Source organism: Uloborus diversus, unplaced genomic scaffold (assembly GCF_026930045.1).
Source record: "Uloborus diversus isolate 005 unplaced genomic scaffold, Udiv.v.3.1 scaffold_876, whole genome shotgun sequence".
Classification (NCBI taxonomy): Eukaryota; Metazoa; Arthropoda; class Arachnida; order Araneae; family Uloboridae; genus Uloborus; species Uloborus diversus.
This window is the reverse complement of record NW_026559095.1, coordinates 1-27204: the sequence shown is the minus strand read 5'-3', so window position 1 is coordinate 27204 and position 27204 is coordinate 1. Positions and strand designations below refer to the sequence as shown.

Here is a 27204-nt window from a genome sequence, read left to right as displayed (position 1 = left end):
TTAAAATTGCTTGGGGAATTTAAAAAAATGCTGATTTTTGAATCAGATTGTTTATGATTACTTCAGAAAACTTTTTTAACTCACTGATTTTTTTTTTTTTTTAAATTTTGTATTCATTTGACTTCAAAATATTTTCTACTAAATCTTATAATTCGATTATGTGCAATTTTTTTGGGGGGAGGGGAGAGTGGATTGACCTGGTATTTTAAAAGAGCCAAAAAGTCCTGAAAATGTACATCAATTCAGCATCTATTCACTAAAAAAAAAAAAAAACTGTTGCAGCAATACGGCCTGTAAACAAAAGAAAAATGTTCAATCCTTCTGAAGGATTAACGGACAAACTTGACCTCACTGCCATACTGATTTGAGTACAAAATTAGTTTCAAACTGATAAGTTTTAGTGTGTAAATACTTCAAAATTTCATCCCTAATAAGCTGGTTAACCCTTTCAGCCTGTGCAGAGATTCAAATGCACCACTGTGTTCAAAATGCACCCTGAGTATTTCTTTTATTGCTATAATATCTTTTAACATGAATCATAACACTCTACTAATGCCAAATTAATGAAGGGTTTCTGCTCAGAAAAGCATGCTATATGTACTTTAGTATACAGGAGGGGGGGGGGATTCCCTTTACTAAAATACAAAAATTTTGGGGAGGAAACACATTTATGAGTGGAGAATATCCACAGAAGCATTTCCTCATAACTGTATTTTGTCAACTTTGAAGCATGGAGGTGATGCTCTTATGGTATAGAGAGCAGTATATTGTCGTGTTGTTCGGCTACTTGTTACTCTGCACGTGAAAATTACAGCTGGGGGGTCGATATTCTGGGGTGTTAAGTTCATCCTTTGGTCCAGATTTTATTTCCAGGAGAATGCCCAATTTCTTAAGACAGCAAGATTCGAACCAATTCTGATAAAGTCATCCAAAATTGGTTTGAAGAGCATGAAAAAAAGTAGAAGATCTTGCTTAACCGTCTCAGTTCCCTGACTAGGGCATTATAGAACATTTGTTTGAGTACTTAGAGTCTTAAAGTGTGCACTTTATTTTTTCTATCATCTACTCTTTTGGAATTAGACTAACTTAATATGAAGCCACTTTTCATAGAAAACAAACGTTATTTACGACCTATGAATACCTTGAATGAAGGAGACATTTTGTTATGCATTTGACAGTTCATATGTTTAATTGAAAATAATTTAAAAGGGTAAAGAGCAAAATTTTGTTCATTATTTTTTACCATTTTTGTTCTTTAATGAATTAAATGAACTGTCACATGAGGAACAAAATGGCAGCTTTTTCATGGAATGGCCCTATTAGAATAGGACAAGTTGCATCTTATTGGCTTTTGTTTGAAGAAAATCTGTTAAGATCTATGGACCATTTGATATTAAATTTAGGAAAAGTTTCAAAGAAATGAGTCTTTCTTTAAAAATAATTTAATACTTTCTTTTAATAACAACATTAAAAATATTATTTTTCTAATAACACACACCAATTTCCTTTATCATAGTAAGATAAAATTACTTTAGCATTTTTTTCAATAATTAATGACTCAAGCTCACCTTTAACAAATACATGGTAATATCTGTGATGTGTTTTAGTTCCTTTGTCACTATTAGGCACTTGACTAGATGTGTTATTTTCTTTCCAAGGTACCAACAAGTCCTGTTCTACAAAATTTGTCCTGTTTTTGTGAATGGGCAATGTTATTGACTTTTTAGCCTCGATAAGCTGGATTTCAGTTGATGGTAGCTGGCTTGTATTTTCACCTTTTAGAAAATCTTGTTCAATGTTTTTCACTAATTTATTATGTTTCAAATAGTTTGATGGACCCTGAGGGCCTTCCTGCTCAAAAGCCCAGACATAAAGCAATGCTTTACCACCTGGGCAAAGTACTCGGAGTATTTCTTCTATTGCTTTTGCTCTTCTTGCCTAATATAAAGAAACAAGGAATCAAATGAGAAGCTACTGGAAAAGTTACTGAAGATTCATTTAGTGCAGTGGTGCCCAACTTTTCGTACCCACAGGCCACACCTCATCAGGGGTCGATATAGCGCCAAATTGGGGCCGCTTTGCGGCCCCTTCACAAAATTCCGCATGGCAAAAGCTGCCCCATTCACAAAATTCCGCGTCGCAGAAGCGGCCCCTTCACAAAAATTTATAAAAAGGCAGCCTTTTCACAATATTATTTAACCGCAAATGTGTACGCATCTACGCGGGAGCCTCCTCCACCTTCCCCCATCTTATCTTTTTGCTTGCTGCGTGAGGTGTTTTTGCTTCAGAGCGTCAGAAGGGGGACGGGAGAGGGACACTTGTGATTGGTAGCTTGTTTTCAGGAAAATCCTAAATTTTACTTTGATTACGCAATATATATTTAGTATTAATTTGTGTTGAGTTTCAAAATCCAATTCTAAAATAACTTTACTTAAAATAAAATTATTTTACATGCTGTTTTTATATTTTTATTTGTTTTGAACATCTTGATTTGAAGATCGGCCATGGTAAACGAATTTTTCGCATTTTTGATGTTTACTGTACCTTGTTAAGAAGCAAACAAATAAAATTTCTTATATGTTTATTAACATCATTAAATTGCAAAGTTTTAAACGAAATACCTACTCTGTAAGAACGTCAAAAGTCAAAAAATTAAACGCTGAATGCTGGTGCAGTATTATTTTGGGTTTTAATTACTTTTAAGTTTTTCAAACACATATATGGAATCTGTAATGAGTATTTCACTTCTGTGTTAAGAAATATGTGATATCTTTGAGTCTGTTCATATTGTATTTATTAGGAGTTATCATTACGTTCAGCAGCATGTGCAATTTTCAATGCTCTTAAAGTATTTGAGAGGGGCAAACGGGAAATCTGTTTTGAGACTTTCACCTTAAAAAAGTGTGCCTTACATATGTATTTTTGTAAAAAGCAATAAATGTAATGTATGTGTCAAACTACGAATAAAATGTTAAGGGTCTTACTTCCCCCCTCCCCCAGCGCATTTTCTCTTGACAGCTTTCAGGTATTCTTCATGAACTTGCAATCACCCCTGAAACCTGTCTAGGGCTTTTCTATAACGATACAACAGCTAAAAATGCTTTAATATAATCTTTTCCAAGAAAAAAATCACGAGAAGGTCTTTTTTACAAAAATAAAGAAAATTCACAAAAATATTTTGCTTTTTCACAAAAATAACGAAATTTCACAAAAAATATTTTGCCTTTTCACAAAATGGGGACCCAAAAAATAAAACCTGGATCGACCCCTGCTCATATTAAGATAAATCTCGCTGGCCAGAACAAATATGAAATTTAATTACATTATTGAATTTTTTTCCAGATAACATGGGAAAACAAGGGAAATGAAAGATAATTACAAACTTAAAATTGCTGTAATCTAATTCTACATGCTTATTTTATTCATACAAACTTTGCATCTCTGCTTTTTGGAAACCAATTTATGACTACCTAGCTTCAAATGTGCAACAATCATTTATAAAACCTAATGAAGATGATCAATACTTTTGGAAGGTTTCAGAATATATTTTTCGTTTCATAACACTGAACTCAACAATGGGCCATATGGATCAGCTTCCCAGGACACACATGGGTTGGCCACCGCTAATTTAGTTCATGGTAGTTCAGCTCATGCATTTTTTTTTTTTTTAAATTTCAATAATTTTTCATCTATTAGATGGAATGAAGACTGATTATATAAAATTTTTTAAGCTTCAATACTTTTTTGCCTTTAAATGATCCAGGGGGGGGGGGGTTCATATATTTGGGATTGTAGAATAATTTCACTTTTAGTGGAAACGAGGAAGAGAGGGTTATGAACTATTTTTGGAGAATTTTGCGGTATTCTACAAAAGTGCTGGTTTTTCCAAGACTGGCTTTTTTCTTTCGTTTTATAGAGTTAATGTTTGTTGCACCGTTTCATTGATTTCTGAATGATGGGATTGAACTTTAAAATGAACTAAGAGAATATTTAAAATTTTCCATCTCGTAAATATTTTGATATTTTTGGCAATCGGAAGCTATTTTGACATACGACACCATAGATAAGCTTATTTTTGTTTAATTTCAATAGATAATAAACTTTCTTATTTTTGGTACCAGTACAACCATTCGAGAAGTGCAACATTGCACTTACTCGAACTTCGCGAAAAATTGCTTCTTGTGTTTGAGATTCAATCTTTTTGCATCTTGCAAATATTTTAATATTTTTGGCAATCGAATGTTATTTTCACATATGCTATCATAGACTAGCATATTTTATGTTTAATTTTAGTAAATAATTTGCTTTTGGAAAACATGCCAACAGTGAACTTAGTTCGCGAAAAATTGATTCTCGTGTTCGAGGTTTCAATCCTTTTGCAGCTTGTAATTATTTTAATATTTTTGGAAACTGGAAGCTATTTTCACATGTGCTACCTCAGATTATATTATTTAATTTTATTTTGAAATAACTAAAAAAAATTTCTTTTGTATTTCTTTATACAGTGACCTCTCACTTATACGCGACCAAAGGGGACAACGAATTTTCGCACATAAGTGAAAACCCCCAAAAATAAGCTTAAATATAGTAAGTTATCAACAGTTATAGTAATACTAATAGTACACTACTGATACTAATGAATAAATATGCACATAATTTCCATTTATGCATTGTAATTTAATAAAAATGTAAAATTTGAAGTTGCATGTTTTGTCATTTTTTTATACACTGTATAGTATGTAAGCGAATTCCACAAAACCTAAAAACTGTCGCGTGATCAGTGTCATAGTCTGTGAGGATACAAAAGATCCTCGATAGGCTATGTCAATGCTTTCCACTTCACCACAACTTTTAGAAAGGTCAACCTTTTCGCATGTAACCCGTTCTCCCCTCTCGATGTCAATCACCAAGACTAACTGCACCCCCAATCGCACACTTGCGCGAAAAAAACGCGTTCTTGGAAACATTTTGAACATTGAAATAAAGGTGTGTGAAAGCATTCCAAGAGACATCAAGAAGGGTACAAATCTCCCGATAAGCAAAGCGTAAATAGGCGATTTAACTAAAACTTGAAAATTTTTTATCGCGCATGAGTGAAAGGTGCATTTTAGGTTTTGCGTATAAATGAACAAGAATTAAGATTGTTTTCCTATATCACTGGCTGGGCCCGTGAGAAAAACACGTATAACAGAGGTCGCGTATAAGCGAGAAATCACTGTATCCTTATTTATTATTAAAAATACTAATAATGAATATTTTCAATTTGAAATATAGCTTGATGAATCTAAACTTGCACATTAAAAAAATAACATTCAGTAAATGCAGACTCAAATTTACATTCAGTGTATATATCACTTAAGCAGCATTTGCATATTTTTGGGTGTGGCGACTTCAATAAAATATTTTCTTTCTTACTAGTTTTTATGTATACTTAAAGACAATTACAACACCTTGGTGGCAGAACATATGAAGAAATTATTTGGATACTTAGCATACCAATAAATGATTTGTAAGCCTCTAATATTTTTGAACTTAGGCAGTAGCGTAGCCAGAAATTACTTTCTCGGATGGGTGTCATAAACCCTCATGTATATAAACTACCTTATTAGGGTTGGAAATATGTGTTAAAACTAAAGGCTTTGGGGGGGGGAGGGCATATTTCCTGGCTTCTAAACTTATATCTTCTTGCAATATACCAGACAACCTGGTTATCACTTCCTGAGACTGCAGTCTCATGATGTGATAACCAGGCTGTCCGAGACATTGCATGTAGTAGTTCTGCCTTAGCCCTGGCTTAAGGGCGGTAACTTACTGCTATACAGAGTGTTTCTGAACTCTTGGGCAAAACTTTAAGGGGTGATAGTACACATCAGGACAAACAGTATAATGACAAAAATAAGGGTCCCGAATGTCTTCCGAAAGAGAAAGGCACCATTTAAAATTCGAGTCCAAAATTTCAAATGATCATAAAAAACAGAAAAATTGGTCGATTTGTTTGCGGTTTTAGCTAAAATTATTCTTTTTATCAGTATTTTCTTGAAAATAAAATTCGAAGATGTAGTTTTAAAAATGCCGATAGAGGGCGCTTTAGACTTTGAAATAACAAACAACTTTTTTTACCGCTATTTTTGAATCTCATTAGATTTTTTCAAATGCTTGAACGTGAACTTAAATTTTCAGCTCAAAATCAGAATCATTGGGCATGATTAAGTCGCGCAAACTGTTTTGTGTTTAAAAGTTAAAATACACTCTGTCACAAAAAAAAATACAGTACCCCAGAAGGAAACGAGCGATCTTAACGCAACTTAAAATGGATGTGGCCTATCACAAGATAGAAAATGATTACAAATTCAGAACAAAAGATTGTTTTATTAAGAAGTTATGACACAATAAAGGTTACGAAAATGGAAGTTGTATAGCCTCCTCTAGTAGCTATACAACACAAAACATGGCGTGGTATAAAGTGAAATAGGTTACCTATGACCACGGAGACTAAGTTGGGATTCATTGTTGAAAATAACATGCTTCCTGTCCGTCACAACCCAGCTTATCAAGTGCAGCGAAAATCCAACCGACGAAAAACCAATCCATCACAATGGACACCGATTCGAGATACCAACATCTTTCAGTCAGGATTTTTTTTCTTGATACCATCAGTTTCTTGGAAAGTGTTAAATGGCATGGAACTAATGTCAGTGACCTTCTTGATTCGGTAGTGCTCGCTCTAATGATGTGCGCTTTGCGCTCATTTCTGTTTCGAGAATGCCTTAATCGACCGCAATGGAGTGATTAATTTATTTACCTACATTATGCTACTACCATATCATTCCAACTGAGGTGGCGGCAGCTACACACGTACAACCAACCTGCTTCTTGGAGACCTACTGTACATCCCTTTAAAAAAAAGTCCAACAACTGTTCGTATATCTCTAAAAGGTTGTCCTAGTCAGAATAGCGTCCTTACAACTCGACAGTTTGAAGTGCCCTTTGACACAAGCTTTCACATTTTCAATCGTATCTATCTGCGCATCTTGCATGCGCATAGCGAGCTTACCCTTTAGTTACTGGTAACGAAATTTATATCATTTGACAAACTACATTCCTGCCGAGTTTGTTGGTTGCAGCTCAATTTATTCTTGACCCATACATTTTTGTGACAAAATGTATTTCAACTTTTGAAGACAGTTCAGTTTTCGCTACTCAATTATGCTCAATGATTCGGATTTTGAGCTAAAAATTTAAGTTTAAGTCCAAGCATTAGAAAACATCTAATGAGATTCAAAAATAGAGGTAAAAATTAGTTGTTTGTTACTCCAAAGTCTAACGCACCCTCTATCGACATTTTTTAAACTACATTTTCAAAAAATTTTTTCAATAAAATTACTGATAAAAAGAATGATTTTAGCAAAAACTGCAAATAAATCGACCAATTTTTCCGTTTTTTTTCATGATCATTTGAAATTTTGGACTCTAAACTTAAATGGTGCCTTTCTCCTTCGGAAGACGTTTGGGACCTTTATTTTTGCTATTATACTGTTTGTCCTGATATGTACTATCACCCTTTAAAGTTTTTCAACAAGAGTTCAGAAACACCCTGAATATCTTTTTGTCTTGCAGTACCTTATATCAAAATGAACTCTGTTTAAACTGGTTGCATGAAACATTTTGTAAATGACTATGTGCTAAGATTTTTACTGTAATAACTGTATCTAAACGGTCTTAATTAGGTATGCACTGATTCATTAGTCACTTAGCTGATTATTTACAATTAGCCTGTTTCCACCTGTTAATTAGTAGAAAGTTTATTCTTCAATTAAAAGTGCTCTATAAGATCATTAGATAAATGCTTGCTTGTCCCCCCCCCCCCCCATTCAAATGTTTGTAAATAATGTAATTCAATGGATAAAAAGTTCAGTTGTACAGAAGGTGGTAAAGGATTTATATCATTAAAAATCATCATTACGGTTAATTAAGAAACTATCTTCATGGATTTAGCAGCAGGCAGCTAATTTGCCTGTATTGCATCCCTGGGTTGAACTATGAATGGTCTTCCCAAGATCCTCTTTTTAATCCTAACTGGTCCTCTTTAATGCCCTTTTTGGTTGAGAGTGGTCTTCTTTTACTCTTTTCAATGGCTAAAGTGTGTTGGGAGCCCTGGAGATAGTACTAGTAGTCCTGGTAGATGCTGCTGTCAGGGTTGGCAAAAACCCGGATGTTTTTTAAAAAGCCAATGGACCCAGGGTTTTTTTAAATAAAACCCAAAAACACCCAACTAAAGTTGGGTTTTTAAAAGAAATGTGGGGTTTTTTTAATCTTTTTTTAGGGAAAATGTGGGGTACTTGTAGCATATTGTAGCGTAAGTATATGGACAAAGTGCAAAAATAGTCTGGGGTAAAAAAAGCTGGAAAACTAATTAAAATTCAGCATTTTTCTGAAGAAAAGTATAAAAGACAACAAAACTCGGGAATGGTGAAGTTTCCGATTTTTTAGTTTCCATGATTACCAACAGTTAAGGGAAAGTTACTTCTCAAGTCTATTGTCCGTTTTTAATTACCTTTTTTTTTTTTTTTTGCATTTTACTTTATTGTATTTCATTCTGTTATGCAAAACTACTGTAGAATCTCAAGTAGTTAAAATCTCTTTTTACTGAATTACAGCTTAATGAAAACATTGAATTTCATGTTGCCTGTTTTTCTATTTCTGTGTACAGAATAAGAAATATTAAACTTTTTCGTAAGATAATGAAAATACTGTACATCCTATTCTGTTTTCTGTCCAACTGTTTGAAAAACCTGTTAATTTCTAAAAAAAATACCTTGTGTTTATTCGAAATTTGTGATGTGTTGGTTTGCAGAAAATAATTCACATGAAAGACTTTTAGCTAGAGTAGTTTCCTAGGTACAATCTACAAATATTGAGGAAATCAGACGTGCCAGAACTTACTCAAGATAATTTGAGTTATTTATTGACCAGTTAAAGAAAAAAGTTAAATATATTTCTTAAAATCTTTAAAAAAAATTTTAATGCCGTTAAGAGTTAAGAAATGCTATTAAAGTTCAAAATTCATTTTTTATGTCCATTGTCTATGGTGAAGAACAAATGAAAAAGAAGTTTAAATTGTAAAAGTATTTAAATTAATATTTTTAAAACTTCTCAGAAAATTTAAAAAACCCAAAAGTAGGCTAAATAATGGGTTTTTTCAAAAAAACCATTTGGGTCCAATCCGGCCAACCCTGGCTACTGTACAGCATGATTTAGAAAAAAAATTAAATGAAAGCCTACCTAGGACGTATTCTTTATACGTGTTTTACTCAAAACTTGAAAATGTCCACTTGCATCCCTTTGCTTCTCACTGCCTCATATTATAGATTAATTATGTCAAGTATATATTGTCGCCTCAGAACAACAGTAAGACACCTAATCCCACGAATAACAGTAAAATATCCTATATGGTTGCTTTGAGGTGATGATATATTATCTTTGATAAATTATTGTATCACTTTTGCTCATATTATAAATTCAACGAGTGTCTGTAGCGGTATTTCATCTTATTCTATAGTTTTGTTTTCGTATTCAATAAGAGCAATTTTCGATAACTCGAATTTTTTTTTTGCATTTTCTGCAAATTCCTTATTGAAGTTTCACTGTAGTGGAATATGCAGAAAGTTACCACCCTTAAGCCAGGGCTAAGACAGAACAACATGCAATATACCTACAGCCTGGTTATAACACATCCAAAGACTAAGATTTTACTTTCACTTCACAAATTGAAACACACCAATGCTCTTCCTAATAAGCTAAATTACTTTAAGCCGCCACTTTGAAGGTAATCTCAGCTACAATAAAAGGACATCTGCCTCCAGCTTGGTTATTCACGAGTCCGTATTAAGGACAAAACTGCAGTCTTGGAATGTCATAACCAGGTTTTGGTACATTGCATACAGCGAAATATGTTTAATTCGAAAATGCTGAACATAAAAAATACATTTAATGCAAATAGTGATCCAGACAGTATATTAGGTAATTTAATGCAAATCGTTCAACATGAAAAAGATATTCCGATTCCCTAAATTTTATGTTAAAAGATTTTTACTCTATATTTCAGAAAATGTTATGCATACTAAAAAAAATGTTCTGTGAAGAAAACATATTTACCTTTGTTGATAAATGATGTATTACAGCAATGCAAATAATGACATCAGCACAGTTGTCACGAAAAGGTAATTTCAAACAATCGGCTACTAATACTTCAGATTTGCGAAGAGCACATACTTGAGCAAGCTTTGATGATGCATCGCATCCTATCTGGAAGAAATATGTTTGGAAAATGCTTAAAAAAATAGTTGTAAACACTTTATAAAACTTTCTCTACAGAAAATATACAAAAGATGAAACAAGCTCATATTTTTTTCTTACTAGCTGCGTCGCCCGGCTTTGCAGTCTATCTCGAAAATAAAAGTTATGTCAAGTGACACGTGTGTTCAACAATCAGGCTTGCACAAAACAAAACCTGTAAAATTTCCCAACAGATTGCGAAAAAATAACCAAAAAGGATTTAAAATTTTTAAATCCCTCGATTAAGGGAAAAGCCTTAAAACAAAAGTCAGAATTTTTATTTGTTCATATTTCAGGAAAAAAAGGACAACAGATATTATGTTCTTGAGGCCTAAACATAGCCATAAATATGTGTGCGTTTTTTTCCCATATATTTCTTTTTGACCTTAAATGGTATTTTTATTTCAGGACACAGCAGTGCCCCCATATAGCATCAATAAATAAAAAAAATCATAATAGAGTTAAGTACCTAAAATTAAACTTTTAAAATTAATATTAAAAAAACTTTTCAACTATGGTTTAAAGACATTAATAGAAGTTAAATTAAAATATGAACAATATGATAATATATTTACCTCAAAACAACTTTTACTTAAACCTAAATTCTTGCCATTTCCACATCCTATGTCTAGTATAAGAGAGCCAGGGGAGATATTGCTAAGAAAAGATTGTACTTTAGGCCATGGTTTATACCTTGTGTCACTAAAATGATCAGCTATATCTTCATATACCTTTAAAAATCAATATTTGACAGAATAAAACAACTTATTTGAAATATAAATTAATCTATTTATATCAAAATAGTTTATGAAGAAAAGCAACTTATAAAATGTTAAAATGTGCATCCTTTTTACCCTTTCCTCACCATGCTCGTATCCCCGTTTGCATTTCTGGAACAATGATGACGCCTCTTTATCTCATTTTTATTGTTTATTAACATAATTCTAGATCTCAATATATGCAGCTGTAATACAATATCTACATTTGGATTCCATTTTGCTATTTCAGCTCGTAACAGTCCTCCGATCATATGCTCTCTCAACCACTCCAGTTAGCGTCCAGTGCAGGAATATTCTTACCGTTAGAAGTTCTTTGGCATTTCTGGCCCATTAAGAGGTTCCACATGTCAGACACCTGTAACATTTGGTTTCCATTTCGGCAAGATTCACTAGGAGGTTGACAAATTTTAAAGCTAATTCTACTAGAACTTCGTTTTTGAAGATTTAATGGTACAGTAGAACTTCCTTCAGGGGTGATTACATTCTGAATCTATTTCCGAATTCCAGTATTTTACCATGTATTAAATACCTGATTTTAAGAATCGTATTTGATGCTTTTATCATCCCTCTTCTGATTTTTTTCCTCTGAATTTTTCATTTACTCCAAATTTTCCGTGAATTATGTTGGTAGTTTTGAATAATGTTTACTGTGTAGACCTGTTAAAATGCAATTCTAAAGTTGTACTACTGTAATTAGTTCTTTTATTTGCTATTATTAAACTTTTGATGCCTCATTTTGGAAAATGCGATATCTTTGCATCAGATATAGAAATCAAACAATTCTATTGATGTTTCAACTTTGCAAGAGGCAAATAAGTAAAATTTCTTTCTATTTTTAAAACCCCAAACCCAATGGTGCAACAGCCCATGAGTGCCAAGGTGTTGAGGGATGAGGGGCCATTTAAATTTAAGATGCCAAAATTCAAATAAATGCCAGAAGCTAGATTCCGCTCCCCCTTTTAAAACTCTTTGGACTTTAGATACATTTTTTTTCTAGGGATAAACTGAAAATCTGTTCTAAGCCTTTTTAATTTACCTTGAAAAACTCATGTGACCAAGCATAAATAACAAATTCGTACTGTAACGGATTCGGTGCGACTTCCACTTTCTTGAAATGAAGACACAGTTCTTGATAAAAGCACAGGAAATTTATTTACACTATGTACAGGAAAGATCGTCAACAACTGCTAAATTATTCATCAGCAATTAAGCAACTATCACACAACACCGTAAACTCAACGTTTACACACGTATTTACTTCCAAATACGAAAACAACACAGCGAAATGCTTCGCTATAAACAGAGCTAATACACACTCTCAGTCCGAAATCTCAATCGAAACTCTCTTTTTATCCATCGCTAACGGCTTTTATAAACATCGAAGAATTTTCCACAACATTCTTACCTCTTCTCGAAATGCGTAGACCGTTATCAAATTTTATCAATGAAAAGAAAAGAAAATAGGGGGTCGTATACTTTAGCCGAATGAAAAGGGGTTGTATATTCATTACGGGAAACTATTTACAGGTTACGTTACTACAATAATTACTATTTACAGGATTTGTAACAATACATTTTACTATTTTTGTTAGTATATTTTTATTTATTTATTTATTTTCACATAAATAGTGAAACTCCTTTATAATACGTTGTTTTAAACCATTTTTTCATACCTTTTGAACATACTTGCTTTCAAGTTCTTTTGCCCCTTCTTCATTTACCAAATCTTTTGAAGATGACCTGAAAAAGCACAAATACATTTTTTTTTGTCAGATTAAATATTAACAATGTTTAATGTATGCTATTACTTGGTCAAAATTACAAATCTGTGAAAGAATAAACTAATTGAGCAACATTACAGTCAAAGAAAAAAACATGATTTTTGTATGTGTGTGTGTGTTTTCTTGTCCCCCCCCCCCATTTTTTTGTATGTAAGATTCTAAGATGAAGGTAGGATCAGAAGCTATGAAATACATGTTCAAAAGAGTTGTGAATAGGGAAGTATTACAAAATCATGCTTTGTGTAAAAATAATTAACTGAAGCTCCATAAAAATGTTGAGCCAGCATGCAAACAGAAATGCAATAATAATTGTAAACATGAATGAAACATATTACATTTCCTTAGGGGAATGAAATAAATTTTCTGAAACAGTAACATTTAATTTGTATTATAGCAGCTTTAAGAATTATTTTTCACAGGGTTTTGTATATGTACCACTTTATGAGACGATAAAACCCTGTCATACCACAAGAGCTGGGGGACATATTTTGCCTGTTATGACATAACCACCAAGTAAAGAAACTTAACTTTTACCAATTATAAATTAATAATGGTAATACAACACAATACAGTTCTTATAGACCTTGAATTAAGAATCAAGCCAATCTGAAATCAGATCACACATTTAATTGCACTTAGAATATTTAACAAACTGGCTTACATTTAAAAAAAAAAAAAAAATCTAGCCTAGCTAAGATTAAACTCATGCTGGAGGACAACTAGAGTATTATTCTAAAATGTGAAGAGATTGAAGAAGGCCGCCTGAACCAGACTGGGTTTCATTACTCTAGAATTAATGCCATATTAACTGGAATTTGAAACTTTGACACAGTATTTGCACTCCCAACACATTCGGCACCTCTTGTCAGCACAACGTAGGGGGGAAGGGGATTTATTCTATGTTGTGAATGCATTCAGTTTGCCCATAACTGCAATGCAATTGCATGAAAAGGGCAAAAAAAGTTTCAAATGAAAAACCATTGTTTTTCTGGACTCAACTAGCAACTTTGGACTCTAGTTGCAGCCAAACTAGGGCCTATACAGTCAAACCGCTTTACCTGGGTTCATATCTAGTGCAAACTGACCTAAATCCAGAATTTTGTTCAAATCAAAGTCGTGCCGTTTGGTAGTTAGTTACCTCATTTGAATATCTCTGAAGGAAGTGAGTAAATTAAAAGAACAAATTAAATAACTGTTGAAAGCAAATAGAAAAATGAAAGCTTCAGAACACATTACAGCAAGCACAGTGTAATTGAACGTCAACTTTAATGAATCAAATTCTCAAAAGCAGAATGAAATCCAACATTAACATTAAAAAAAAAGCTGGATACTTGATCAAATACACCGCTTAAAGGAATCAAACATACATAATTACATTTCCCACAAGTAGGTGGTGTCTCATTAAAATCTCTTTATTTTCTCTGCTTTATTTTTGTAAAAAGAGCGAGGCAGGGGGTTGGACAGTTGTAGTGAGTTTTTTTGGGGAAAGTTAAACAAAAAGAGTGAGACAGGGAGAGACATGGTGTTTACAGGGCTTTTATGATCTAGGCTTTGCCACCAGTAATGTTAACTTAGGTACAACAAAGTAAATTCTGAGGACAACAGATTTTTTTATGCCGTTGAAAAAAGGGTGTTTATATTAATTACAGCCCCTTATAAGCATTCAACAATAGGTAATTTGTTCAAAATGCAAGTAAGTTAAAATTTGAACTTTGAAATTGCTTTTTCATACTGCTTTACCATATTTTTTTAATAACTAAAAAACGAAGATTTTGAATTACAGGATACTTCTTACAATATTTCATTTCATTTGAATAAAGTAGACTTCTCTGAAATTCTATGATAAGTTCAATATTTAAATAACAATTGACTAATTTCTGCTTTATTGAATCAGTCACTTTATTGAATCAAAACTTTAGAACAAACTTGATTTATAAAAAACGTGTTTACTGCACAATGAATTCAAGAAAATGTGGTTGAATGTTTCATTATTGAAAAGAGAGCAATGGAAGAGTTTGTTCTATTTTAGTCAGAAAATATTAAGCACTCTTAGCTAAAAATATTTTAAAATAAAACATACTTGGTTTGCTTCTGAGAATTGCACAGTTCTTTGTATGCTGAAAATAACAAAATTTAAATAACTGATAGCTGTTATTCTTAAGTTCAAGAAAAAGGGAAGTTTTCAGTTAAAAAAAATAAAATAATAAGATGATTAAATCAATGGGACAAGAAATTATTTTTGCAAGTGAAAATATTTTCACTGCATCAGAGACTTTAAATACTATTAAGAGAAATGGAACTTCTTCAGCCTTTCAAAAATTCAAATCTGAAGGAAAAAAATCTACTGAATTTTTAATTTTATGTTCATTTACCAATTAATTTTCTTTCTCGAAAAAAAAATGTATATGTCTGAAATTAACCTTTTTTTTTCTACAAAATTAATATTCGTTTTAAAAAAATTCATTTCAAAATATCATGGAAAACAGAACTTATAGAATATTCTAGGCCAGGCCCTTGCTCATTAAATGCATTGACGAGAAGGAAAACAGTATATGTTATTAGTAACATAGTTGACTTTTATGGTTTTGCTACGTTTACAGGACAATGTAATAAAAATTTTGGGTAATCAAAGTTGATGAAATACACTGGTGTAAGAAATTAAGAGAATTTTTAGATTTGGTCTATTATCTCCAGAATTACTGGACCAATTTTAATGAAATTTGGTATGTACATACAATGAAACAATACAAAACAAATAACCACCCAAAATTTAAAATACACAAGCATGATCATAAATAACACTCGTTAGAGTAGGATGGTTTGAAACAGCGGTTGCAAAATTGAACAAAAAAAAGGGTTAGTAGGGGGTATGGTCCCTCTAACATACACATAGGCCTTGCAGTGTGACTCCATACCTGAACTGAAGTTGTTTATGGGATCCTGGAACAATTGTTTCATTTCGTTCAGCAACGCTGTTCTCAGGCTATGGAGGGTCCCCGGAGGGGTGTTGCGAGTTGCGATTGCCCTCCCTAGAGCGTCCCAGACATGCTCTATTGTATTAGTGTCTGGAGATCTGCTTGGTCAATCCATCCAGTGATTATCCTCCCTTCCAGAAATTCGTCGACCAGAAGAGCTCTATATGGACTTGCGTTAACTTCCATTAAAATTAGCTCAGGGCTAGCAGTGCCCCTCAAGGGGTGAGCAGAGGATTCCAAGACCACATCTCTATACCTCACAATTGTCACAGAGCCTCTCTCAAAGACATGGAGGGGTGTGCCGCCATCCAACATGATGTCTGCCTAGACCGCCAAACCACCGCCGCAATAATGGTCGATTTTGCGGATGTTGGAGGGTAAGTAGAGGGTTCCTATTTCTATCCAAATGAACATAGGACAATAATATTCGGTTAAGATGAACCGGGAACCGCTACTTACTCTTGAATATTCGCAAAATCGACCATTATGACGGTAGTGGTTTGGCAGTCTGGGCAGACATCATGTTGGACGGCCGCACACTCCTCCATGACTTTGAGAGAGGCTCTGTGACAGTTGCGAGGTATAGGGATGTGGTCTTGGAATCCTCTGCTCACCTCTTGAGGGGCACTGCTAGCCCCGAGCTAATTTTAATGGATGTTAATGCAAGTTCATATAGAGCTCTTCTGGTCGACAAATTTCTGGGAGGGAGAATATTTCTTGGATGGATTGCCCAAGCAGATCTCTAGACTCCAACCCTATTGAGCATGTCTGGGACGCTCTCAGTAAGGCAATCGCAACTCGCAACACCCCTCCGGGGACCCTCCATAGCCTGAGAACAACATTAATGAACGAGTGGAAGCAATTGCCCTAGGATCCCATAAACTGCTTCATTTCAAGTATGGAGTCACACTGCGAGGCCTATATGTCTGTTAGAGGGGACTACACCACCTACTAAGCGATTTTCTTGTTCAATTTTGCAACCACTGTTTCATACCATTCGACTCTAACGAGTGTTTTTTTATGATCATGCGTGTGTATTTTGAATTTTGGGTGGTTATTTGTATAGATGGTTTGAATGTTTTTACATACCAAATTTCATTAAAATCGGTCCAGTAGTTCTGGAGATAATAGACCGAATCCAAAAATTCTCTTAATTTTTTACAGCAGGGTAGAAACTGAATTGAACATTGATTTTCTCTTGGTCTTTGTCATGAATCAAAAACCTAATGTCTTAATAATCAATTCCATTTCGTCATTGGCTCAATTAATCCATTTCTTACAGTTAATTTATTGCACAGTGAAGTTAATAGCTTAAATTTGACATAAATAAATTTTCCTTTCATTCTGAAATAGCTAAGAGATTGAACAAGTTGTCATTTGACAGAAACAGCTAATGTTGAAGTACTTTTACACAATTTTTTTACTTTTACTCACTAGTATAAGAAAATGAGTAAATGCCATCTATTAACAAAATAAAAACTTTGTTCAATTGTTGCAATAGCATTTAAAATGACTACTTACAACAACGGCATTCTCCATCACGAATTTTTCTAAATGTGAAAGAAATTCGATCAGAGCGTTGACAAAGAGTTAGGTGATCACCTTCATTTGGTATAATATCTGTTTTTCTTGGTGTAATACTGAAAAAATTAAAGGTATGATAATATGTAGCAAAACATAAGATTTAAACAAGGTACAGAATTGTACTGACTTTGTAAGAAACACCTTATTATAAGGAAAATATTATTATATCGGAAAAAATAAACTAGATTTCTAATTACAACATTTTTTTTCAATGACAGGGAATGCAGGAAACGAAAAAGAATACAGGTAGTGTAATATTTCTTTTTCAGGCTAAACAGATTGGTAGAAGATAATTGAAGTAAGATGAAAACAAGCAAATAACAAAAATACTAAATTCTGGATTAAATAAAAAGCAAGATATGATATGTGAGTCACAAAACTTGTCTCAAACAATATATTAGAGAAACATCAGAGTCATGATTTTTACATTTTTGATGTACTATGTAGCAAGGAGCTGAATTTGGCGCTCCCAGCCTCTCCTCCTTGCATTTGTTAGAAAATTTAAAATTCAAGGTTTATCAAGTTTTTTTTTCCAAATTTTCAAGGTTTTGAGCACTTGAAAATGAAATTCATTTCTTCCAACATTTTAAATTTTATTTAGGAACAAATCACACAACTTTTTAGGAGTTGGAGGCCCCCAAGGAAGCAGGGATTTCCCAATTCCTAAGCTACAGCTTGCTTATTTAAGAGGTAAATATTCGATACCGCAGATAAGGAATTTTATCAGATTTTCTTGCAATTCATTTCTTAAATTATTAAATACTATTTTTTTTTAATACAAATAAAACACCTCAAATGAAATGCATCCTCAGACTTTGGAAAGTCTACTATACTGTTGCATTTTTTTATAATTGTTTTTTCATTTTCAATACTTAGAGAGAGAATGATCTAATGTAGGGATGGCCAACCCGTGGCCAGGGCAGAGTGTAAAGAGTGGGATGTAAAGACTTATTCTTTTTTTTTAAATTTAGAAAATGATACTGTTTTCAGGAACTTTGTCAAACTCTAAAAATCTGATTCATATTCAAATAAAACATTTAAAATCTTGCTTGTAATTAATTTAGATTTAATTACAAACACAAGGATTTCAAAATATGGACAATATAAAGCGTTATCTAAAACATAGCCATGCCTCACATATAAGACATGGGCAAGGAGCACACAAAGTGTCTGAACTACAATATTGCAAGTACTAATCAGCTTTAAATGAAAACTGACATTACACAGAATGAACAGTTAAGCAAAATTGTTTGTTACACAAAGGATGGTTTTGCTTTTTGATTTGTGCCAACTAGTTTCAATTGCAAAAAAATGGCATTTTTAAATAACTTTAAAAAAATTGATTTAAAAAAGGAGAAAGGAAAAAAAATTATACATAAATTGCACAGATGGAGTGCCTTGCATGGTTAGCAGAATAGAAGGTTTTATTACACTGTTTAAACATCATTTTGGAAGAAGAATTCTTAAGCAAAACATGGTAGTGTCCATTAAGAAGCTCTTTGTGCCAAAGACTGAAACTTGTCTACTTGCTGACCCTGTAAGCACTGTCTTAACATAATACGAGCTCTAGCTTGTATTTTGTTACAGTTTTAAATTCATGAACTTTTCCAGTACTGAGCTTCTCCACTATTCAGACTTGCACTTTAAATAATGTGAGTACAAATCATATTATAATCAGTCTATAAATAACATTTTTCAATTTGTTAGATTTTTAAAAATGTTGAAAAAATTGAAATTGGCACGAAAAACTTTTTTTTCTTTAAAAAGTGGGCCTCTTTTCTAAAAGGTTGACCACCCCCAAATCTAAAACATTTAATTAAGACTTTAAATTAATTATGAACCTATAAGTGTTTGACAGAAAATTTTATCTTCACACTTAAAAGCTTTCTGGGTCATTCCACGTCAAATCAACCACAAAAATGGGATTTTAACACCCACCGTCTCGGAATTTGATAAAACTTGGTATACTTCATCCCTTTATGGTTATAAGCAACCCCCTAATTTTTTTTCTTTCAATATCAATTCGTTTTAATTTTATAGCCTTTTGAAATTCGGCGATTTTGCATTTTTTATCATTTTTGAGACACTCAAACTGAGAAGATGTTGTTTATTAAAAAAATTGTTTCTTGGTAAGTAATGCTATAATCTTTCTGAAAATTTTTGCATAAAATGTAAAGACTTTGAACATGTTGATAAAAAATATCTTAATAGTTTTAGTTTACATAAGAAATTTTTAAAAAATTAGAAAAGTGAAAATTTTAAATTTTTTTTGTCAAAAAAAGGTGCTGACATAATTCTGAATTTCAACAAGAGGGTCAGCTTTAAAAATCATAATTTTTTTAAAAAATGATCATGAATATGTATTCTAACTTATCCAATAAAAAACATTAGGGGACTTTGAGGGATTCTGCCCCCCCCCCCCATTCTGAAAAAAAAAAAAAAAGCAGGAAACATCATACAGACAATCTCTTCCATATTCTTAAAAACAGAATTGTCAGCAATTATGACAAAAATTCAAATATACAGTGTGTTGAACATTGGACTCAAATGTAAAAAAAATCTAAGCTTCTTTTTCATTTGAAATAACTTAATATATGGGGTAGTTCCACCCCAAATCTACCGTAAAAATGGGATTTTAATATGTACCACCTCAGATTTTGATGAAACTTGGTATACTTCCTTATTTTGTGGTAAAAAGCAACCCCTTAGTTTTTTTTTTCTTTCAATCTCAATGTATTTTGATATTATAGACTTATCAAATTTTTTGATTTTGCATTTTTTGTCATTTTTAAGACATTCAAACTGAACTGTTGTTTAATGGGAAAAAATTTTTTCTTAGCAACTAATAAACTTACCTTTTCTGAAATGTTCATAAAAAATGCTTAGATTTTGAATATTTTTATTAAAAATATTATAATAATCTTGGTTTATACTAAGAATTTTTAAAAAATTAGAAAAAGAAAAATTTTGATTTTTTTTTTTTTTTTTTGGTGAAAAAAGCCATTGTCAAATTTTTAACATCAGGGTCAGTTTTAAAAATCATATTTAACAATGAAAAATGATCATGAGTCCTAACTTCCCATATGAAAAAAGTTATGGGTCTTTTAGGGATTCTGCCCCCCCCCCCCCCTCTTCAGAAAAAACGAAAGCATCAGAGAAAAGCTCTTCTATGTCTTTGAAAACAGAGTTCCCAACAATTATTTTTTAAAATATATATATATAAAGTGTGTTTAATATTGAAGTCAGACATATAAATTTAATATTTAAGCTTTTTTTTTAAATTTGAAATAGTTAAAAATTGTTTAAAATATAGACATTCTGAAAATAAGATATCATGAAATTTAAAATTTACAGACAATAATATCCGCATACAGATTACTGCATTTTAGTTAAGACAACGGAAAACAAAAATTAACTCTTAACACCAATTTATAATCATGCAGTTTCTAGCACTTTCAGGATCCCCCCCCCCCTCCCACCTAAACCCTTATGTTTGAGAAAAATTGCTATAGTGGAACTGTATTTTGTAGTAAGTTACCGCCCTATTTCTCCTGGCTTGCTAATTATGTATTAGCTACCAGTTTGTTTGGCTCTCTTGGCTCCCTTAAGAGATTTTTCGCCTCCAGCTCATGTGATTCCTATTCCGGGCTGATGAGTGCTAAAAAGTACGAAACTGCAGTCCTCGGATGGAATAACTGAGCTGGCGGTGTATTTTAAGTATAGTGGAACTGTTTTTCATTTTAGTGTTCCTGCTGTACAGCAACAAATTCATCCTTTTCATTTCTTGAAAATAGTTAACACCCCTTAAAAGTTAATAGCTTGATTGCTTAGTAATAATATGTTCTAAATAAAGTAAATTACCTTCCCCCCTTCCTTCATAGCAAATAAGGAAATAAATTGCATCTCTCATATTCAATGGATTTTTGTATATTTTTTAATGAGAATAAGAAACTAAATTAGTATTTGCAAGGGAAAAAAAACAATATTTGTCCGGATCCCCCCCCCCCAACATAACTTGCATCTTTTCCTCAACTGATTTTTGAGTGTACACTAGTGCAATGCAATTAAGTGCAATAAATAGAATAGAGAAAAGAAATTAATATAAAATGTACTAATTCAAACTACAACGGAACCTCCATAACTCAACAAACCAAGGAAACATGAAAAAATTTCGACTTAAGTGGACGTCAACTTACTGGGGTTCTAAAATTTTAATTCCTAAGGAGTTTCTGTGTGTACAACTTACTTACTGATGATGCTTAATATTCACATTATAAAAACTAATTCCAGTAAAGGAATTATCTATTCTTTTCGTTTTCTTTCTTTGAAAAGTATATAGTAAAATCAATAATATATTTGAATATATTGTGAAGCATAAATACATAATTGTTGAAAAGAGATAAAAGCTTCTTGTTAGTCATGTCTGTTAAAGATAAAAAGTCCTGCTCACACTTATTTAGAATACAGGTATAATTGTGCCTTCTTTCTCTACAGTTTGGTATATTTTATCCTATCCTTTTAGAATTGCACTAACAGCACAGAGTGGTTGCTTACTCCCCTGGATAAAAGATAGAATTCTCTAAAAGAGATTTCCTAAAACTCTGAGAAAAAGTTGATATGAAAGAATGTTGGTAGCAAAAATTGAACTAGAATAGCAATTTGGTGTGGACTGATAGGGGGTTCTCGCAAATGTGTGTCAAGCTAGATAGATTTTCAGTCATTGAATTTGGCATTGGGTCAACCCTAAGAAAAATAAATGTCCAGTTACAGGGGTTATCAGTGTGTCCAGTTACTGAAGTTTCACTGTATTTAAACAGGAATATTTAGAGTAGAATGTTTATAAATCATTTGTATAAAATAAAAAGTGGCTTTAAACAACATACCGCAATTTCAGGGGCGGATACAAAAAAATCTTTTGGAGGGGGCACGGGAACCTGAACTTTTCTGGGCTAATCTGTTTGATAAGCGGAAAACAAATCCATGTTTCAGTTTGATATTGCATTAGATTAATGAAACAAGTTAAAAGCTCTGCGAACTAGAAGTGTCTAGCTTCGAATTTGTCTTTTAGTCTGTTCTTTGCACAGTTGGTTAGAGAAATCATTACTGGACAGATATCAAATTTTTACTTGTATTTGGCCTAGATCTGATTACACACAACACAATAATTAGAATGACATATATATTTTCTAATCTTCTTAGTAGGAAAACAGACATAAGGTAGAAGGAATTTAAGAACTATGAGCTGGTATTTATAGGATTTGTGATACTTTGTATTAATTGCCTAGTTATAAATTAGAATTAGATGATTTCTCTTTTAATTTCTATGTTGTCTTAATGCATACTAAATAATAATTTTTAGTATGCATAAATTGTTGTAGGAAAATTTCGAATTTCGCGATAACCTGTTTTTATTGTTTATTATTAATTTATTTAATTAACTACTTTCAATTCAAAAAAATCTTGAGTATTAAAATGTTTAAATTTGGGTTCAAACACCAATGTATGTCATTATTCAAATTTTTTTTGATGCTATTAGTAATTAGCTAAGTTTGTAAGATTGTGATTGATTTTTTTTCTTTATCAAAATAAGGGGGGGCAAGGGGGCAGAATCCCTGAAAGTCCCCTAAAGATTCTCATTGTATATGTTAGCACACATGTTACTGATCATTTAAAAAAATAAATAAATTATTTTAATTTAGACCCTCATGCCAAAAAATTAAAATTTTGAAAATCATTTTTTTATTGAAAAATTTTTAAAATTTTCAGTTTGTTAATTTTTTTTTCAATTGCTGAATATAAATTCAGATCTTTGATATATTTTTTTATAAAATGCTTGAAGTCTTAATGTATAATGTGAAAATTTTCAAAAACTTTTTATCTTTAGTTGTTGAGAAATAATTTTTTTTGCAAACAGCTGCAGTTCATTCTGAGAGAACTGTGAATGACAACTAACGCAAAATCTCAAAACTTTGAAGGGTCATAAAATAAAAACAATTTTAAATAGAGAAGAAATACTTTAGGAGGTTACATAGGACTATGCAACATAGAAGTATACAAAGTTTCATTGAAATCTGAGATGGTGGGTGTTGGGGTGTGGTTGAACTGACATGGAATGACCCTCCTGTAAAACAATTTATGCTCTGAAACACAGGATTACGTCTAGACCACAAAAGCCAAAAAACCTGACGGACCAGAATTTTACCAACCCTGATCAGTCGTGAATAAAATTCAAGGTAAGCAAGATAAAGGCCCTCAAATATGAAATTCTTCCATTTAAAATTATTCACAACAAATTGTTCAGATTCATATTAGGGTTTCAGAACTTAAACTTTAATTGTTTATAATATTTTCTTAAATCTTAGTTATATACCTGAGACAAATTTTAAAAAGAAGCTATTAGAGTTTTCTAAGATTATATAAGAAAAGTCAATTTACAAAATCAGTTTTACCCATGTTTCCATGCATAGCGGCTTTCCCCACTCATTATAAGAAGGCTCCTTTTAGGTAAAAGAACTGAAACACTTCCTTTTTCAGATGAATAAAAATCCATTACCACCTGGTGAAACAAAAAAAAAAAAAAGTATCTAAACAAGTGTATATTACGTTACGTCAAAAAAAAACTTTTTTTCCCCTTCTAACTTTGGAAATTTTTACCTATCAAAGTTAAAATAATTAATCATTCAAAATAAATGAATAAATAAGTAAAAAGTGAAACAATAAAAACATTTTATACAATATTTTTGCATTAACTTGTATTTTATGTATGTATGTGATTTTTCTCAAAGGTTTATTTACTTAAGTGTGAAAAATGGAACAAATAACTGTCTTTGCATTCAACTATTGTTGTAAATAAACCATAACAATAATAAAACAGGCAATAAATTTATGTTTTAAGTCTTTAATGCCTGGTAATTTAAATAAATAAACAAATAAGGCTTAGAAACGCTGATCTAAATTACTACACTAGAAAAGATGAAAAATTTTGCACAATATACATTTATTTGATAGTTGTTTTATTCCTCTCTATGCCATAGAAAAGACATTATATTTTCTAGAGCTATATTTTGCATAAAATTTTACATATAATTTTGTTTATAAAATATTTCCAATGAAAGAATTTTACTTTAAGAAATTTTTATTATCAGTATTTTATCCCCTAAAGGCTTATTGACCTAAGAAATATTGAATTTATGCATTTCATGTATAGTCAATTTATAAGATGTTACTTAAAGTTTGGATTCCTCACATCATATAAGATAAAGCATTAAAATTTTTCAATGGAAAAAATATATATTTTTTTTCAGTTAAGAAAGTAGTTAAGTAATTAATGATTGATTATTATTGAAAAAAAAAATGCTTATGATAAATACTTTCATGCTAAAGGTATTGTCCTCAACTACCTGTGAGCCTAGACTTAAGGAGAGGATGTTGTCTTCAAAGGCAGAGTGAGTATCAACATGAGGTGGAATTCCTAGAAAAATTTATTTGATGTACCAATACGAATCTATATGTATTAAATGTTGCATATGACACTATTCAAACAATATTAAGCAAAGATTTACAAAGAAAGTCCAACCCTGATATAACAAACTCTCAACTGACCAACTTGAGAGCTTGCTATAACCGAAAGTTTACTACATCCAATTTTTCAAAAAGAGAAGTACAAATTTGTCATGGTACTTATATAATGAACATCTTAATTACAAAATCTAACCATTAGCAATTGGGGCAATAAAGTGAAGTATTAGTTCTAGCCATACTGTACTCAATAATAAGCAAAGTATAAAATATCTCGGGGGGGGGGGGGGGGGGGGTTCATACACAGAGATAATCAACTTCAGATTCTTTTAGATAGTGGCTACAGTAGACTTAAAAATGTAAAAATTAGCTTTAAATTAAGGATTGGTTTTCACCACTATCTAATTCAGAATATACTGAACATTATCCTTAGTGTAAAAAACGTAGATGACAGGTTTATCAGCAATGAAACCAAAAATCAGAAAAAAGGCCTGAATGACCTTGCCATTTGCCCAAAACCAGCAATAAGTTGAGGGAACTTGAAATGGGTCCGCACCACATTTGGAAAAATAACTCCTTAATCAAAGGACCAGTCAGGTAAACATATCAGTAGTGACCACTTTAAGGTTGATATTTGAAAAAAAAAAAAAAGGATTCCAGGCTTTCTAATAGTTTCAAATGTGCAGGAGGTAATACCACCTGCACGTTTGATGCTCTCTTGAATCCATTAGGAACTGGAATCCTATTTTTTCAAATATAAAACTTGAAGTGACCACTACTGGTGTGTTTACCTTAGGTGAGGAATGTATTTTGAACCAGGTTATTTCGGTAAAAACAGTGCAAACATTGTAGAAGATGTTGTTCGCAGAGAGAATAATTAATAAGAAATGTCACTGGGACAAGTACTCCAAAAAGCATGAAATTACTATGGTTCACAATTTCTGCTTGGGATAGTGGAACCATTTAATTTAAATGATTCACATCATCCCAACTCCTTTTAAAAAAATAATTTTGACTCTGACCCCTCGACCTTGGAATACATTTCTCTAAAGTATATGCAATCAAATTTTGAAAAAACCTTGACCACAGAACATAACTGTTTTCGCTTGACTTTCTTTCCACACAATTTCAAATCACAATATAATCTGTTGTAAATTTAGACTAAATGTGATATGGGGCTACACTCCCATTCGCACCCCCTCCCCAATGCCCATTGATACACCACTGTATAATAGTGTATATTTATTTAGATACAATACAAACTTAAATTGGCAAAAAGCATTGCAGAAACAAAAATCTATAAAATTTCAACTTTATCTTGTCTTAGTCTAAGTTATAATCTCATAGAGGGGGGGGGGGGCAATACTCCCCATAAATCTGCCACTATGTGTACATAGCATTGACTCTCTGTTTAATGATTTTTCAAGGGACCACAAAAAAAATCGTACTTGAGTAGAATGCGTCCTTAAATAGAATGCTTTTAAAACTATTTTGAAGCATCCGGGACCTTGAAAAGCTGTCTTTAAATAGAGAAAATTGTTAAACAGAGCGTTGTTAACCCCTTCCCCGCTCGCTCCCTTGTCTGTGCCGTGCTGGGGTTTCGACCTCCATTTCTCGCTCCTGTGATAGCTCTGTGCCGGTGTGTGCAATATTAAAGCGGCGAAACTATTAAAACCAATTCATTTATTTTGCCCCGAATACATTTTATTTCTCTCTTTATACACTAGATGGCAGCACCAGTCCATTTTAAATGTAATTGCAGAGATGAATAAAGGAAATTTGATTCTAACTTACCAGATTGTGACGTTGGCCTTCGAAATTTACCACACAAGAAAAATTTACTTATCTTTACTTATATTACACAAAATATTAATAAAATTACTTTTTAATGTATAAAAGTCATATTTCTTAAATTTTCGCTGCTTGCTTGGACCTGCTTGTTGACTTTTCATAAAATTTTAAATTTTTTAAAAATTTCAATCTAAAAAATATTGAAAATAAAATAATAAATGCACTTGTTGTTCATACACTTATTTTTATATCATTTTCTTAAATAAAAAAGAGACACTTTTATGACCGTTTTCTTGAAAATTATTTGATCGTTAAGGGGTTAAACAGAGAGCTAACTGCGTATATACAAAGAGAGAAAAAAGAAACCAGCTAGTTCACAAAAAATTGCAGTCATAAACTATGATTCATTGTTATGAAGTTCAACTGTACCTTGTCCGGGAG

The 27204-nt window shown here is 32.1% G+C and overlaps 1 protein-coding gene across 1 annotated transcript; it reads right to left on the bottom strand.

The window, feature by feature from the left end:
- Positions 1-1432: 1432 nt before the first annotated feature.
- LOC129233987 (alkylated DNA repair protein alkB homolog 8-like) lies at positions 1433-24925 on the bottom strand (the record flags this gene model as incomplete). The annotated part of the gene is made up of 8 exons (XM_054867899.1): positions 1433-1938; positions 10156-10305; positions 10911-11066; positions 12788-12854; positions 14976-15012; positions 17392-17510; positions 23904-24010; positions 24855-24925. Coding segments are annotated over 8 exons (1169 nt in total), but the record flags the coding sequence as incomplete, so codon positions are not given.
- Between the last annotated feature and the right edge of the window lie 2279 nt (positions 24926-27204).